Here is a 19,158-nt window from a genome sequence, read left to right on the forward strand (position 1 = left end):
AATACATTACTTTGCATGAGAGAATTATGTAATTATGTAGAATTATGTAATTATGTTTGTGGTGTAGATAAGAAAGGACGCATAACAAAAACAAGGTGACTTCATGAAAAACTAAAAATGTGCCTGCATGGACATTTCATTGATGATGTTGCTGGAAAACCTGTGTGTCCATAGGCTCTATAGGCTCAGCTTGTTTCTCTGATAACTTAAGATCCAGACGTCCAATGATTAAAATCCTTCATCTGGTTAAAAGCTATAGTTAAAAACAACCAAGATCTAAAAAGTGTATCATTAAAATGTGGCTTAAAACTGAGTAAAAAGTCCATTTATGATGGTTTCTTGTGGGCAACCACAATGCTGACACATGCACAAAGGGGACATTACATCATTAACAGGTGACCAAATGAAACAGACCATTACATTGATTAAAATTACGGATTTGTCTGGGTTTGAATATTGTTGGAAACATTTGGGATTACATACGTACACAACTTAACAAAATATATAACATAGGTCTAGTCATTTTTAGACATTTTAATGCGGAAAAGTTACATATTATACCTTTCAGGTGTGTTATCCTAGTAGTTAATCTAATGTAGCCTGGAGCTGCTAGCCTCCAGCAGAGATGAGGAGCAGCTACACGGGTCTGGTAACCTCACTTCTTTCTAACTCCACACCCCCACACTTGTAGTATTCAGCACCAACAGACAATTTATCAGATGTCACACAGCTCCCTCTGGAGCCACAAAAGGCTTATATGACTTTTTTCATCAACCTGGAAACAGACTTTGATGTGGAAAATCAGCTGAGTTCCCCTTTAAGAAATGATAATCTAATCTACATCTGCATCAAAATATTACATGATATGATTGACAATCATGCTGACGTCCTGTGTTTTTAATAATTGCAGGTAACGTTTGCTGGGATGATGTACAGTGTGATGCTCGCCGGACATCTCTCTGTGCCAAGAAAATCTGATGATTCCTGAGCAGATAAGAGAGGCATGAAATACCTGTGAAAAGCACAAACATTAGTGGATATGTGTTTGTGTTTATTGTCACAAGTTAATCTGTCATTTTATCATCAGTCTCATATATAACCTAGCAGCTTTATAAATCATTTTTCATCTTTCTTTCTATCTTGCTATCACTGTAAAGCTACTTAAGGAAGGAAGCAACAAGTGACACAAACGGGAGCTGGATTGTCTTTTAGGTCTTGTGCCAAACTGAATGTGTTATGAAAAGAATGCTTTTTCTTACTCTGGAGATTGAACTGTTCTGTCTCATATTCTGCAAATTAAAGACGCAAGCATGAAACAAGCTGGTTTGTAATTCTATTTTAAATGGAACAATTATTATGGGTATCATACTCAGATCAACATCTACACTGTACAATATCATTCAGAGATTTAGTGGAATTAAGTAATTTTGTCCTTAACTTTACTTAAATATGTATGTTTTATAATTTCAAGTTAATTAAACCTAAAATACATTTAAAAAAAAAAATTGGTACTGAAAAATAGTACTTGAACTGATTAACTAGAAACTGGCCTGCTGCTACTGTGTCCAGTAAGAACTCAACCAGAGATGTTGAAGTTAAATCCAGGATGTTTATTTAGAACCATCTGAACTGGCAGATGATGTGTGGTTATTCTGCAATATACATATTAAAATTTAAAGCACATGAGAGGTATAGTATATTAAACTATGTTAAATATCGTTAAAAATAATGATAAGCAAACTACCAATAGCTCAAAAATCTGTAAGAAATATACATAATACATAATATTCCTGACTCCCCATGCCTAAAAGGAATTGAGTTGAAAATTTACAGAGATGTTCTTTCACTAACCAAGACCACTCCTTCTAGAATATGGATTTAATGGTTTATTGGGAGTGTGATGGAAGGCAGGGTGAAAAGGAGGAAGGATAGTTAGAGGGATGGTTGGAGAGGGAAGGATGGATGGGGGAAGGGAGAGGGTCGGGGGGTGTGAGGATGCGGGGGTGAGGGTCGAGGTCGTGGGATGCGGGATGAGGGGGTAGGGGTCGAAGGGATGAGGGTCGAGGGATGGGGAGAAAGAAGAGCAGGCGGGAAAGAGGGGAAGGAGGGAGTGGATAGGAGAGTGATAGATGAAAGGAGGAGATGCGTCGACGTCGGGGAGGTAAGTGGGAACAGGGGTTGAGACTCAGGGTGGGGGTGCTGTCTCGATGATCTGGCATCTGTACGAGGCCCCCCTGTTCCTGTGTTTGAGCAGAGAAGAGAGGAAAGTTAGCGGAGGGGTCGGGTGGGAGGGACTTGCAAGCTGAGACAGAGGGGAGAGGAGCGGATATGGTGTGTCTAAATACCCTGTGGTGCGGAAATGGGTTGCGTACAAGGCGTGGTCTTTGGTTCCCGAACTTTGTTTATAAGTCTATAAACTTCATTTCACTAACCAAGACCACTCCTTCTAGAATATGGATTTAATGGTTTATTGGGAGTGTGATGGAAGGCAGGGTGAAAAGGAGGAAGGATAGTTAGAGGGATGGTTGGAGAGGGAAGGATGGATGGGGGAAGGGAGAGGGTCGGGGGGTGTGAGGATGCGGGGGTGAGGGTCGAGGTCGTGGGATGCGGGATGAGGGGGTAGGGGTCGAAGGGATGAGGGTCGAGGGATGGGGAGAAAGAAGAGCAGGCGGGAAAGAGGGGAAGGAGGGAGTGGATAGGAGAGTGATAGATGAAAGGAGGAGATGCGTCGACGTCGGGGAGGTAAGTGGGAACAGGGGTTGAGACTCAGGGTGGGGGTGCTGTCTCGATGATCTGGCATCTGTACAAGGCCCCCAAAGAGACTTCAACCAGAGAGGCGAGAATGTGATTTCTTAACATTATCCGGGTCGTGATGGATGTACGTATGAGAGTAGGACGAGGCTGGGCATGGTGCTCCGGGAATCCGGGAATTGATTCCGCTGAGGTAAGTCTGTATGGTGGAAGACTTGATCTTGAGTTGAGTGTGAGAGAATGTAATGAAGCAGGAGAGGGTAAGAATGTCCGGTGAAGGGAATGGGAGTCCGTGGGAGACGTGGAAGGTTTTAAAGGAATTCCAGCCGGTGAAGTATGGAGATAGTGTTCAAGGGGTGACGCTGTTGATGATGTTGTCCCGTGAATTGGTGACCAGTTGTTCCAGTTGCGGGTTCAGTTGTAGATTGTGGCTGAAAACGGTGGGACTGGAGTTGGAAGAGGGTTGGAGGCTGGAGCTAATTGTCTGAATTTCTGAAACATGAAACGAGAGAGTGAATCGGCGATTGCGTTTTTGTGGCCTGGAATGTGGAGTGCACGGATGATGAACTGGTGCTGGGCTGAAACCAATGTGAGCTTGCGCACGAACTGCATGATGTCCAGATGTCCTTGAGGATTTCTTGTTTATAATGGTCAGCAACGATATAGCGTGGAACGAGGATGACTAAGACCTCTTTTTCCCCCCAAAGAAGGGCTTCGATGATGACGTGGTTCATCGAGCAGGGTGGGGGAGGGGGCAGTTGAGGTGGCCGACTGGAGGTGAACCGCCTGAACTGCTGTAACCCCGGAAACAGAGAGAGACAGTGGGTCAGTGCAGCTGTGTGTTGCGAGAACGGGCACTGTGGTTGTCTCCGGAAGGGTCGAGTGTCGGGACTTGGTGGAAACTGTGGGACAATCACGTACGAAATGGATGGAAATGGATGGTCTGGCGGTTGAGATGGTTCTTTGGAGTTAATGGCGATTAGTGCTTTATGATATAGTGGTGTCATGGACCGTGCTTGGTGGGGTTCTGAGGGCCACTGCACCTAACATAGGCACCACTGAAGGAAGGATACTGTACGTGGGTATCAACAGGCGTGATGCACCTGGATGGGTACGATGGCCGTCGGAAGCGAGAAGAGAAGTGCGTGGCCTGCGATGAGCTTTAGCTGTCAAGACTTCAGTAGCCTGTGATGGGGCTTGAGACTGTCAGGACCTATGAAGCCTGCTGCATGAAGGGAGTCGAAGAAGGGGGGAAAAAGGGGGAGATGGTTGGGTGTGGGGGCTGAGTGCGAACTGTGGGATAACCGTTTAAAGGAAAACTGATGGTCTGGATGGCTCTTTGGAGTTAACCGAATGGAGTGGGTCGGAAGAAGGAAGCTCCGTGGCCTGCTGATGTCATGAACTAGTGGTGGGGGAATAGAGGCTGACTGGAGCACTGAATTGATGATGGATGGTTGTATTGGAGATGATTCGTTGTGTTGAAGCATTTTATATAGTCGGTTGACGGCAATGAAAGAGTGAGGACGCACCCTCCATGGTGCCTTGAGATTCAGATGAAGGTAGAATGGATGAAAAGAAAATGGATGGATTTGAGTGAGCCGTGTCGGCTGTGGCTAGAAAGCGAAGAACGAAAAGGTGCTGTTTTATGGATAATATGGGAGGATGGAGGCCGAAGTGATATAGGAGGAAAAGATAGGAAGTCTGGAGGGAGGCACAGGGGATGAAGGGGTGAGGGTTGGAGGGATGAAGGGTGGGGAACTCAATTCTATTCTATAATATAGCGCCGAATGACGACGAGGTCGTCACGTGGCACTTTAGCGTAAAGCAGGTCTAGACCATTCTCTTTAATTAACGGGGACCCAACAATTCCCCCCGTGAGCAAGCACTTGGCGACGGCGGTGAGGAAAAACTCCCCTTTAACGGGAAGAAACCTCAAGCAGAACCTGGCTCTAGGTGGGCGGCCATCTGCTTTGACCGGTTGGGTTAGAAAAAAACAACAACAACAAACAAACAAACAAGAACAAACAAAAACAAGGGGGGAGGGGAGGGGGGGTGAAGGAGGTAAGGATGAAAAATGAAAGGGTGAGTGTAAAAGTAGGGTGGAAAAGGAGGAAGGATAGAGTTAGAGGGATGAGGGGAGGGGGACGGGATGGAGGGGGGAAGGGAGAGGGTCGGGGATGTGAGGATGAGGGGGTAAGGGTCGAGTTCGTGGGATGCGGGATGAAGGGATGAGGGTCGCGGGATGAAGGGATGAAGGGAATACTTACCACGCATGAGGAATGGGGGGGTGGGGGTGAGGGATGTTTATTGGGTGAGTGGTGGAAGAGCAGGTGTGGAAAAGGAGGAAGGATAGACTTAGAGGGATGAGGGGAGGGGGAAGGGATGGAGGGGGAAGGGAGAGGGTTGGGGGTGTGAGGATGAGGGGGTGAGGGTCGAGGTCGTGGGATGCGGGATGAGGGGATGAGGGTCGAGGGATGAAGGGATGGGGGAAGAAGGAAATATTTAGCATACTGGTCGAGAGAGAAAGGGAGGAAAAGAAGAGAGAGAAAGGGAGGAAAGGAAGGGAAAGGAGAGAGAGATGATAGTGATGGGGGTTGAAGGATGAAGGGTCGAGGGATGAAGGATGAGGGGATGCATGTATGGCTGTGGGCATGAGGTCGCTCGACCTGGCCCTCGGCAAATGTGGGAGCCGTCCGCTGCTCCGCTGTAGTGGGCAGTGTGGTGCCGTGGGTGTGCCCCGTATCAGAGACGTTGGGCAGGGAACCCGGAGGTGAGCAGCTGGATACATCGGTGATGAGCTGGAGGCTGTGTGGAGCGGGAAAAGCACGGCTTTTGAGACGAGGAGGTGGTGTCTGAGTCGGGTAGAATGCGTGCATGATACGCTGGGGATGATCGATGGCCCGTTGTTTGGAGAGAAGAGGGTGAGAGTTCCTGAAGAGAAGTAGAAGCGTTAACGAAGAAACATGAAAACAGAAAAGTGAGTTAGTATGAACCATGGAGTTACGCGAGCACTTAATAAATAAGCAGGAAAATGGGATGAAGGGTTAATTCGGAAAAAATTTAAAAAAAGGAGGGAAGAAAAGAAAGTGGAGTGTGCCCTGGCCAGAGCTGGAGAGTCGGGGCTCCGTTGTAGCGGGCAGCGTCAGCGTGGTGACGTCATCGGTGTGCGGCGTGCATCGGGTTAGCGTTAGGCGGTGAACCCGGAAGAGCGGGACGATTTGAACTGCCGGTCGGAAAGGTGAGGAAAAGTTTCCGTAGAGTTGGAAAAGTTTGGCAACGCTATTGTTTCGCTGGAACGGTGTGTCCGTCTGTTTGGGAGCACTCTGTAGGTGAGTGAGTGTCCGGCTGAAGATGTTGCTTGAAGGAAAACGAGCCAGGTCGGAATCGGCTGAAGCGTGGGTGTGTATGGGTCCCAGCTGATCAGCAGTGTGGCGTCTGAGGGAGTAGCTTTTCTTCCGAGGAGCAGCGGTGTAAACGGCCTCTGCGTGGATGTGGTGGTGAAGGAGGTATCTTGTTGGTGCTGCAGGATCGAGTCGTGGATGGTATTGCTGGGGAACGTGGTCCAAGGAACGCGGGCGAGGGGTAAGCGTTTGCGATGCGACCCTGTCACGGGTCACTTGCAAGCTGAGACAGAGGGGAGAGGAGCGGATATGGTGTGTCTAAATACCCTGTGGTGCGGAAATGGGTTGCGTACAAGGCGTGGTCTTTGGTTCCCGAACTTTGTTTATAAGTCTATAAACTTCATTAAGTGACACGTGTGAGTGATTAAAGATAATTTGTGGCATTCACCGATTAAGGAAAAGAAAAAGAAAATATTCTTGCATCTAAAGTCTGTTACTCAATCGACCTCACTGCGAGCAATTTTCATTAGAACTACTTTCTATTAAAGAAAATGGTCCCTAAAGTGACAGCATGTCACCTTTTGGTTTATCAAGAGTTACAAGTGCAAAGACAGTGCTGTTTAAGTTCTTTAAAGGACAGGTTCACAATTTTTTAAGTGTGTCTTAAAACAACAGTCAGGAGCTCAAATGAACATTGAAAGATGTTTTTCTTGCTGTAATTATTCCTCCTGTTCATACTGACCATTAGAAGATCCTTTCATAATGCACTTACAATGGAAGTGATGGAGGACAAAATCCACAGTCCTCCTTCTGTACAAAAATGTATTTAAAAGTTGATCTGAAGCTAATATGAAGCTTCAGCGTCCAAATGAGTCAAATCAAGTAGATATCTTTCAACATTACAGTGTTTTTAGTGCCAAAGTCCCTCTTTTTGTTACTATAATTCCACCACAGCTCAACAGGAAAACATATTAGCATATAACATATTAGCTTCAGATAAACATTTAAAAACATTTTAGCTCAAATTAATGCTTGTGGGTTTTGCTCCCATCACTACATTGTAAATGCATTATGAAGGAATCTTGTAATGGTCAGTATGAACAGGAGGAGTGATTACAGCAAGAAAAACATGTTTCAATGTTCATTTGGGCACTCATTTTTGAGTTGCACAAACTTAACTCCATTAACTTCCGATGCCATCTAAAACCTTCAAGAAATGAATCCCAATCTACCTCCATGCATAGATGCAACTAGAGGACTGTGAGAAGTTATAGCTGTGTGTCATTTTGGTGGACTAACCCTTCAACCTCCTCTGTGGAGCCAATTAGAGGCCAACAGCTTCCAGGCTCCTTTATATTTATCTAATGCCAACTCACTTCTCTAGAGATTCTTATTAAAAGTGGGGCAGATCCAAAACCATCCAATAAGAAAGCTACTTGTCAAAACAGAAAGTCAGCACTGAGTCACACCATCAGGGTGTAACATGTCTGTCTCTATACTTATTGAAGGAAAGCGTCATATAAGGTCTGCATCATCTCCACCATGAAGTTGCTGATCGTGTCTGTACTCATTTGTTCCATGATGGGTCTGGGTCCAAGAACCAATACTAAGTAAATACATTTTAGTAGAAAAACTGAACTCTTTGTTTATTCTGTTTGTTTTGACTTGCACACTTGGTAACTTCCTCATCTAACTTTAGTGTCATCTCAATACTCAAAACATTGTTATTTTTTCTGGGCAGCTTTATCAAGTTGCAAAGTGTGAAGAGCTATTTTTGGCGCATCTGGTCCATTTTTCCCATAGACAACATTAGGTCACTAACAGTTGGAACATTTCTACAGATTGGATTGACATGGAACTCTTCCAGTTGAATCATTAGTAGAAAAGATGAACAACTGCATTAGATAATATCTGCTACTTTGATGGAAAAAACAATCAAAGGTACAAACTGCAAAACTTCAGGGTCAAAACTAATTATGAATCCCAAGTGCATCCAATCCACTATAATGCCTAACAATAAATCTTAATTAAAGAAGTAGCTTAAAATAACTTAATCTTGGAAAAAAGTTGGAGTCACTCATTTTCGTGAATTTAACATAACTCAATGAATTGTTGAAGGAACTCAGTTGTTTTGAGTGCAATTAAATTTTTGGAGCATTTTGGGTATTGGTAATATAATTCCATTTTGTTCAATTGACTCATTTTCTTAAACTTGACTTTACATTGTTACAAAAATGTATGCCCTGCCAATGGGCAGCTATAATGCTGAGTATGGTTTTGGATGTTTTGATTTTTGTTTTTTTTTTTCAGTTTATAAATCATCATATTGTACCAAAGTAAACCAAAGAATGGATTCAAATGATTCTTTATCATTATTGTAATCATCTCCCAAAGTGTAAAGATTTGATGTTAGTTGCATTAAAAAAGTATTACAATCAATCAATTTTGATAATATACCAATAGCTCAAAAATCTGTAAGAAATATACATAATACATAATATTCCTGACTCCCCATGCCTAAGCTAAGAGTGACTTAGAAGCTTTTTGAGGCTGTTTTTGGGTCGTCACGTGAGGCCTTTTGTCAGTTCGCTTTTTTCATCTTTAACTTTTGACTTATTTTCTCGATTAATTGATTAGTTGTTTGGTCTAAAATTGTCAGAAAATGGTGAAACATGTTGAGCACTGTTTCCCAGAGCCCAAGATGACGTATTCAAATGTCTTGTTTTGTCCACAACACAAAGATATTCAGTTTACTGCCATAGAGGATTGAAGAAAATATTCACATTTGAGAAGCTGGGAGAATTTTGACTTTTTTTTCTTAGAAATGACTCCAAATGATTAACTGATTATCAACAATAGCGATTAATTTAATAGTTGATAACTAATCGATTAATTGACTAATCGTTGCAGCTTTAGATATTACATCACCTCAGTTTTATACCAAGACAAATATCAACCAACTGGAATGTAATATCACTCCCAAGTTTAGATTTTATTTGTTTTCTGATTACCAATCTAGTAAAAAATGTTTTATTTGCGTTCACTTCTGATTAATAAAGGAAGTATAAAACAACTTTCATCATTCATCAGAATGATTTTCTTTTCATTTTTCACATTTTAACTTGCATCATGGGTAATATTACAGGGAGAGGAGGAGAGTCTGTTTCTGTGAGAAAAAAGGGGAGTAGAAAGTGTACTGCTATTTTGACACGAGTTAGCTAAATTATTCCTATAAATTACGTGACATTTGCATCATAACGTGTTATTAAATAATTAATTTACATATAGAATATCAGTACATATAGACTGAAATAATGAATACATTGAAAACAACATTGCGTTTCATGTGCATTCACTGTCTGAGCAGTAACTTTATCATCTGCAGATATTTCACATCCTCTTCTGTCTTGCTGGAGAAAATCTCATGACTGTGCTGTCAGAGGAAACAATGTGTGCTCTTATTATGCTCTATTATTGTTTTTATTGAGTGATGCTACCACTTTAAAGCGTGCAGATGAAGAGGCAGACTTGTCAAATAAATGATCACATATATATATTAATGACATTCCTCCTTATCTCAGCTGACGTTACCTGTGTGCTTCATCTTTATGGCGACATCCGAGGTCATCTGATCACATATCATCTAATTCTTGTCTCATTTCATCTGATAAAGAACTTAGAAGAAGTATTCAGGTCCTTTACTTGAGTAAAATTACCAATACAGCAACATAAAAATACTCCATTACAAGCACAAGTCCTGCATGAAAAATCCTACTACAGTAAAAGTACATAAGTATTATGAGCTTGATGTACTTAAAGTATTATTACTTTATATACAGTTAGCTAGTTTAGTCCAGTGGTTCCCAACCTAGGGGTCAGGCCCCTCTAAAGGGTCAGCAGATACATCTGAGGGGTCGTGAGATGATTAATGGGAGACTGCCAAGAGTGACTAAACAAACACAAACAAACAACAAATACATAGACAACCATTAGACAACCTGAGGCCAAAAGAGAAGCTGCGGTTTTCTGCACCTAGCAGATATACCGAAATTTTAACCTCAAACATAAAAAACAATGTTCCACGGGGTATGTTGTAAGTGACAGTTAAAGAAAATGTCACTATTTTGTGTTAAGTCATATAACATCAGCATGTAACTGGCAGATGTCCTAATGATAGACCATATATGGATGTAAGAATGTGAAGAAGAGGAGGATATTTGGATATAAAAAGAAAGCTAAGAGTGACTGAGAGGCTTTTTGAGGCTGTTTTTGGGTCGTCACATGAGGCCTTTTGTCAGTTCGCTTTTTTCATCTTTAACTTTTGACTCAAGTTTTGTATTTTACTTTTTGGGTCTTATATCAATTATTTTGTGAAAACCAAATCAAACTGGTTTGTATTTCTATACACTCCAAGTTCCTGACTTGTGCTCATCTCTGAAGTCTTCTGGTATCTCCTTAAGGTAAGAAGAACACCCTCTTGGGATATAGCTGACATGAGTTTTAAATTTATTTAGATTACAAAATATAATGAATTTTGCTAAAGATAAACTTACAATGTTCATTGAATAACAGAATTGGAAAGGTTTGGATTTAATGATTGAGATCAACCTGCTGCACATGTGATAGAGGTATAATTAGGCTATGGTTAAATATAGTTGTTTAATTGGCTAAACTGTTCGGACCAGGGCATCAAAGCCGCCCTATAAAACCAGGCAATGCCCTCGACAGTCAGAGTGGGACTCCTTCAGAGACGACCTGTTAGAAGATCATCTTGGAGTACTTTCGAACCTCCAACACCTATTTGCACCGCAACACTTTGTTGTAACCCCGGCTGTAAGGAATTCCTGAAAACATAGGCCCGTTGGTAGTGGTTCAATGACAGCTGGTGATTATAGAAGCCAGGCTGAATTTGGTTCCCTAGCAAGGCTGGGTTGGTCTTGCGTGTAGATTATGGGAACTATGTTCGATAGCTAGGTCAGAGGTAGAGGACAGCCGTCTGTCGGTGCCTTATCCACACCGGCATCGGTTATCTGTAGGACAGAAACCACTTCAGGCATTCCATAACGATTAGGCATTTGCATGTAGGCTAAAACGCCAATGGTTTCACATTCTAGATGAGAACCTGATGGAACTCAGTTCAGGGTTGGTCAAAGCTGAAATAATACTGTTAAGAGAATCAGATAACCTGCACATACATATAAGATTTCGTATTACATCAGAGCAGGTAGGTACACCAACATTAACAAACATTTAGCTTGCGATGCAGTTTCTTGGAGCTTTAAGCAGCAGTAACATCACCACAGATGGGCCATATATAGTGGGGTACAAAAAGCTTTAAAAAGAGAGATCTTCACAGTCACTGAACACATACTAAATTTACAAGCCAACATGTTTAGTTGATGAGAATCCAGTCATTATATGCTATTTTGGTTCACGTCAATATTCTTTTCCTTAATAAATTGGACAGTACTTTAACTGACAGAAAGTACTCAGTTTTCAGTGTGTAGTTTTGCAAGCTAAACCTAATATTAGCATATTAAGTTTTTTCAGTGATTTGCTAAAAGTAGCTACTGTGTTAATTCTTGAGGCATTTCTTTGAAAGTGTGATGTAATTACACATGAAATGTGCTTGTTATAGTTTTTAAAACAACCTAATATTCTAATATGTAATTTGACACACAAAACTACACACCGAAAACTAAGTATTTTCTGTCAGTAAAAGAATTGTCAAAAGTCTACTTAATTAAACCAACTAAACACTGTTTGAAATTGTTTCTTATTGTTTGTACTAAATTGCACCTCCTGCTCTGTAAAAACTCAGCTGTTAAATACATTCAAATTACTCAGAATATTTCCCGGAAATCAAAGGACCTGTAAAATAAAGCGTTACCCTGATTCCTAGACATTTACACAGCACGTTTTTATCTGTTGTCTTTTCCTGTGAAACTTAAATGCTAATGTGTTTTATGCAGATACGTGTTGGACGACCAGTACACCAGTTCATCGGGTGCTAAGTTCCCTGTGAAGTGGTCGCCTCCTGAAGTCTTTAACTTCTACAAATACAGCAGCAAGTCTGACGTCTGGTCCTTCGGTGAGCACACTTTAACGTCAATACCGGAACTGGAACATTTAGGAAAATGAAGTATAATCATAAAAAACAGAGGCTCAACTCTCATTTTTACCTTTTTTTCTTTATTTTACCACGCATTAATGATGAACTAAGTGTTTTAACAATTAAACCTCTAATGTTTTTTGTGTCCAGGTGTGTTGATGTGGGAAGCCTTCACTAAGGGCCGTATGCCGTTTGAACAGAGTCACAACCATGAGGTCATTACACTGATAACCCAGGGTCACCGCCTCTACAGGCCCAAAATGGCCACACCTGCCATCTATGACATCATGCAGCGCTGTTGGCATGAGGTGAGGGTTGTGAGAAATCACCTATTTCAGTATTATCTCACTTGTTCGCCAATTAGTTTGAAAAAATGTCTAAATTCTCAATATAAAACTCAATATATTTGGATTCTGGACAAAAAAAAAACATTTGAGGACGTCACCTTGGGCTTTTGGAAATAGTGATCAACATTTTTCACCATTTTCTGACATTTTATGGACCAAACAAATAATCGATTAATCAAGAAAATAATCAACAGATTAATCAATCATGAAAATAATTGTTAGTTGCAGCTCTAGTCTGAAATAATAACGTGTATTTATGGCCTGTGTTTCTCTCTCCAGAGACTGGAGGAGCGCCCGTCTTTCTCTAAGATCTGTATAATGATCTCCGACGCTCTGGACAGTGACACCGCTCCCCCGAACTGACCAACTGACCAATCAGCTGTTTTCACCATTCGCGCCATATGCGGCGTGTGCCATGTTGGCCCCGAACTCCTGCTCCTCGACCATTTCTGTGGTTCTTGAAGGTGTTATCTAATTTATAGAAAGCGCTATAGAAAGGACGACAACATGGAGAACTCGGTGTAAAGGTGCTAAAACTGACACTCACGTTTGTTTAATCCAATCAAGTCACTTCAGATCTGCTCAACCAGAACAACTCTGGGACGGCAGCTCACGTTGTCTTAAGAAGCCTTTTAAAGTTTGTTTCACAAACACCTGTATGAACTAACGGCAATACAGAAAATGTGTAAAAGGCTCTCATGGTGGACACGTGAGCTTAGGAAGCATCTGCCTGCTTGTCTGTGTAGCTGAATGCATCCGGTCTGCCTCCCAGTCGGACATGGGGCTTTGGTCAGAGATCTGTCTGTGACAAATGGATGAAAGTGAGCAGACTATGAACACACTATGAAGCTTCACTTTCATCCCAGTAAAGACTCAGCTGTGTGTTCCTGAGACATTTAAGGAATCTCGCCAAGTCAGGATATCGGTTTTTGTTTTTGTTTCGTTTCTTGTTTAATACCAACGTCTGACAATTTTTTGCTGGAGCAGCACAAATCTGTCATTACATCCTGCACATTAATGTTAAAGAGACTGACTGTCATTTATCTTTTGGTTATATTTCCATGATAAAGAACATTTTCAGTCTGTTTGTCAGGTGTGGCGTTCCCTGTGAACATGTCTGGTCTTACAGTGGGCACACATTAGATTAGACAGTGTTTCTCTACCTTATGTTCATGTCTCCTTGCTCCTCGTGTGTTCTGGGAATTAGCAGGAAGAACATCTCAATTCCCTCATTGCTGTTCAGAGGCGTGAGGAGGTTTTTCTGAAACTGAAACATCCTTTATTGGAAATCTGCTGATCTGATACTGAGCTGCAACTAATGGTTATTTTCATTTTCAATTAATCTGTCGATTATTTTCTCGATTAATTGATTAGTTGTTTGGTCTAAAATTGTCAGAAAATGGTGAAACATGTTGATCACTGTTTCCCAGAGCCCAAGATGATGTATTCAAATGTCTTGTTTTGTCCACAACACAAAGATATTCAGTTTACTGCCATAGAGGATTGAAGAAAATATTCACATTTGAGAAGCTGGAATCAGAGAATTTTGACTTTTTTTTCTTAGAAATGACTCCAAATGATTAACTGATTATCAAAAATAGCGATTAATTTAATAGTTGATAACTAATCGATTAATTGACCAATCATTGCAGCTTTAGATACTACATCACCTCAGTTTTATACCAAGACAAATATCAGCCAACTCGAATGTAATATCACTCCCAAGTTTAGATTTTATTTGTTTTCTGATTACCAATCTATTAAAAAATGTTTTATTTGCGTTCACTTCTGATTAATAAAGGAAGCATAAAACAACTTTCATCATTCATCAGAATGATTTTCTTTTCATTTTTCACATTTTAACTTGCATCATGGGTAATATTACAGGGAGAGGAGGAGAGTCTGTTTCTGTGAGAAAAAAGTGGAGTAGAAAGTGTACTGCTATTTTGACACGAGTTAGCTAAATCATTCCTATAAATTACGTGACATTTGCATCATAACGTGTTATTAAATAATTAATTTACATATAGAATATCAGTACATATAGACTGAAATAATGAATACATTAAAAACAACATTGCGTCTCATGTGCATTCACTGTCTGAGCAGTAACTTTATCATCTGCAGATATTTCACATCCTCTTCTGTCTTGCTGGAGAAAATCTCATGACTGTGCTGTCAGAGGAAACAATGTGTGCTCTTATTATGCTCTATTATTGTTTTTATTGAGTGATGCTACCACTTTAAAGCGTGCAGATGAAGAGGCAGACTTATCAAATAAATGATCACATATATATTAATGACATTCCTCCTCCTCTTAGAAGAAGTATTCAGGTCCTTTACTTGAGTAAAATTACCAATACAGCAACATAAAAATACTCCATTACAAGTACAAGTCCTGCATGAAAAATCCTACTACAAACAACAAATACATAGACAACCATTAGACAACCTCAGGCCAAAAGAGAAGCTGTGGTTTTCTGCACCTAGCAGATATACCGAAATTTTAACCTCAGACATGAAAAACAATGTTCCCACGGGGTATGTTGTAAGTGACAGTTCAAGAAAATGTCACTGTTTTGTGTTAAGTCATATAACATCAACATGTAACTGGCAGATGTCCTAATGATAGACCATATATGGATGTAAGAATGTGAAGAAGAGGACCATATTTGCATATAAAAAGAAAGCTAAGAGTGACTGAGAAGCTTTTTGAGGCTGTTTTTGGGTCGTCACGTGAGGCCTTTTGTCAGTTCGCTTTTTTCATCTTTAACTTTTGACTTATTTTCTCGATTAATTGATTAGTTGTTTGGTCTAAAATTGTCAGAAAATGGTGAAACATGTTGATCACTGTTTCCCAGAGCCCAAGATGACGTATTCAAATGTCTTGTTTTGTCCACAACACAAAGATATTCAGTTTACTGCCATAGAGGATTGAAGAAAATATTCACATTTGAGAAGCTGGAATCAGAGAATTTTGACTTTTTTTTCTTAGAAATGACTCCAAATGATTAACTGATTATCAACAATAGCGATTAATTTAATAGTTGACAACTAATCGATTAATTGACTAATCGTTGCAGCTTTAGATACTACATCACCTCAGTTTTATACCAAGACAAATATCAACCAACTCGAATGTAATATCACTCCCAAGTTTAGATTTTATTTGTTTTCTGATTACCAATCTATTAAAAAATGTTTTATTTGTGTTCACTTCTGATTAATAAAGGAAGCATAAAACAACTTTCATCATTCATCAGAATGATTTTCTTTTCATTTTTCACATTTTAACTTGCATCATGGGTAATATTACAGGGAGAGTAGGAGAGTCTGTTTCTGTGAGAAAAAAGTGGAGTAGAAAGTGTACTGCTATTTTGACACGAGTTAGCTAAATTATTCCCATACATTACGTGACATTTGCATCATAACGTGTTATTAAATAATTAATTTACATATAGAATATCAGTACATATAGACTGAAATAATGAATACATTAAAAACATACATTGCGTCTCATGTGCATTCACTGAGACCAGAGTTGAGACCAGGAGGCAGAGCTGCAGTCCTACACGCTTCTCTGCGCTTCCATTAGAGCAGTTACCCACCCAAAACCACATAGAGACTGTGTCTGTCCCCCGACCACATAAATCAATTAAATAAAAGAAAAGAAAATAAAAGAAGAGTCATTCATGAAAATCTAGTAAAAATTAAAACCACTACTGCAATAGTACAACAAAATAAGATAATTAAATGTGGACTCTTGAACATTAGATCTCTTTCATCTAAAGCAGTTTTAGTAAACGATTTAATTTCAGATCATCGTATTGATTTTTTTTGTCTCACTGAAACCTGGCTGTGTCATGAAGAATATGTCAGCCTTAATGAATCCACTCCCCCCAGTCATATTAATACTCATATTCCTCGAGACACTGGCCGAGGAGGAGGAGTTGCAGCCATTTTCAACTCAAGCCTAATCATCAACCCTAGACCTAAATTTAATTATAACTCATTCGAAAGCCTTGTTCTTAGTCTCTCTCTGCCAACCTGGAAAACTTTACAGCCAGTTCTATTTGTTATAGTGTATCGTCCTCCTGGCCCGTACTCTGAATTCCTATCTGAATTCTCAGAGTTTTTGTCGTATTTAGTCCTTAGTACAGATAAAGTAATTATAGTAGGTGATTTTAATATTCATGTGGACGTTGATAATGACAGTCTCAGCACTGCATTTATCTCATTATTAGACTCAATTGGCTTCTCTCAGTGTGTAAATAATCCCACTCACCGTCTTAACCACACCCTAGACCTTGTTCTGACTTATGGGATTGAAATTGAACATTTAATAATTTTTCCACAAAATCCTATTTTATCAGATCATTTTTTAATAACTTTTGAATTCCTATTACTGGATTATACACCATTAGACAAAAATGTCCTCAAAAGATGTCTCTCTGATAGTGTTGTAGATAAATTTAAGGAAGCAATTCCGTCAATACTGAATTCACTGCCATGTCTCAATACTACAGAGGACTCTTATGTTAACTTTAGTCCCTCCCAAATTGATAATCTTATTGATAGTGCTGCAGGCTCACTAAGACAAATACTCGACTCCATAGCCCCCTTAAAAAAGAAGATAATAAAACGTAAGAGGTTAGCTCCATGGTATAACTCCCAAACCCGCAAATTAAAGCAAACATCGCGAAAATTGGAAAGGATTTGGTGTTCCACCAAAGTAGAAGATTCTCGCTTAGTCTGGCAAGATAGTCTTAAAACATATAGGAAGGCCCTCTGTAATGCCAGAGCCGCCTATTACTCAGCATTAATAGAAGAGAATAAAAACTGCCCTAGGTTCCTTTTCAGCACTTTGGCCAGGCTGACAAAGAGTCATAACTCTACTGATCCATGTGTTCCTATAGCTCTCAGTAGTAACGACTTTATGAGCTTCTTTAATGATAAAATTCTAACTATTAGAGACAAAATTAACCACCTCCTGCCCTCAACAGGCACCGTTCTCTCCCCAAACACAGGAACCTTGGTAACGGCAGTAAATCCTGACATATATTTGGACTGTTTTTCTCCAGTAGACTTGTCTGAACTAACTTCAATGATTTGTTCAGCTAAACCATCAACCTGTCTCTTAGATCCCATCCCAACTAGGCTGCTTAAGGAAGCCTTACCCTTAGTGAGCACTTCTTTACTAGATATGATCAATCTGTCTTTAGTAACAGGCTATGTACCACAGTCCTTTAAAGTAGCTGTAATTAAACCTCTTCTTAAGAAGCCTACTCTTGATTCAGGTGTTTTAGCCAATTATAGACCTATATCTAACCTTCCATTTCTATCCAAGATCCTTGAGAAAGCAGTCTCTAATCAGTTATGTGACTTTCTACATAACAATAGTTTATTTGAGGATTTTCAGTCAGGATTTAGAGCACATCATAGCACAGAAACAGCACTGGTGAAAGTCACAAATGACCTCCTAACTGCATCAGACAAAGGATTTGTCTCTATACTTGTCCTGTTAGATCTTAGTGCTGAATTTGACACAATTGACCATCAAATCCTTTTGCAGAGACTGGAACATTTAATTGGCATTAAAGGAACTGCATTAAGCTGGTTTAAGTCCTATTTATCAGACCGATTTCAGTTTGTACACGTTAATGATGAATCCTCCGTGAAGGCAAAAGTTAGACACGGAGTTCCACAAGGTTCTGTACTTGGACCGATACTATTCACCTGGTATATGCTTCCTTTAGGTAATATTATCAGGAAACACTCCATAAATTTTCATTGTTACGCAGATGATACCCAATTATATTTATCAGTGAAGCCAGATGAACCCAATCAGTTAAACAAACTCCAAACATGCCTTAACGACATAAAGACCTGGATGACCTGCAATTTTCTACTACTAAATTCAGATAAAACTGAAGTTATTGTGCTTGGCCCTAAACACCTTAGAAACACATTATCTAATGATAAAGCTGCTCTGGATGGCATTACCCTGGCCTCCAGCACCACCGTAAGGAATCTGGGAGTTATCTTTGATCAGGATATGTCCTTTAACTCCCACATAAATCAAATTTCAAGGACTGCCTTTTTTCACTTACGTAATATCACAAAAATCAGGCACATCCTGTCCCTAAACGATGCAGAAAAACTAGTTCACGCATTTGTTACTTCTAGGCTGGATTATTGCAATTCCTTATTATCAGGCTGCCCTAACAAGTCTCTAAAGACTCTCCAGCTGGTCCAGAATGCAGCTGCACGTGTATTGACTAAAACTAGAAAAAGAGACCACATTTCTCCCATTTTAGCTTCACTACATTGGCTTCCTGTAAAATCTAGAATAGAATTTAAAATCCTTCTCCTAACTTACAAAGCCCTTAATGGTCAGGCACCATCATATCTTGAAGAGCTCATAATACCGTATTATCCCACTAGAACACTGCGCTCCCAGTATGCAGGCTTACTGGTGGTCCCTACAGTCTTTAAAAGTAGAATGGGAGGCAGAGCCTTCAGCTATCAGGCTCCTCTTCTATGGAACCATCTACCGGATTCAGTCCGGGGTGCAGACACCCTCTCTATGTTTAAGAGTAGGCTTAAA

The 19,158-nt window shown here is 40.3% G+C and overlaps 1 protein-coding gene across 1 annotated transcript; it reads left to right on the forward strand.

The window, feature by feature from the left end:
• Nucleotides 1-11,352: 11,352 nt before the first annotated feature.
• LOC122974454 (tyrosine-protein kinase Tec-like) lies at nt 11,353-12,914 on the forward strand. The gene is made up of 4 exons (XM_044342487.1): nt 11,353-11,414; nt 12,065-12,183; nt 12,355-12,512; nt 12,831-12,914. Exons 1-4 carry the CDS (start codon nt 11,353-11,355, stop codon nt 12,912-12,914), a joined length of 423 nt encoding a protein of 140 aa, XP_044198422.1.
• The last annotated feature ends 6,244 nt before the right edge of the window (nt 12,915-19,158 follow it).

This window comes from Thunnus albacares, chromosome 22, assembly GCF_914725855.1.
Source record: "Thunnus albacares chromosome 22, fThuAlb1.1, whole genome shotgun sequence".
NCBI lineage: Eukaryota > Metazoa > Chordata > Actinopteri > Scombriformes > Scombridae > Thunnus > Thunnus albacares.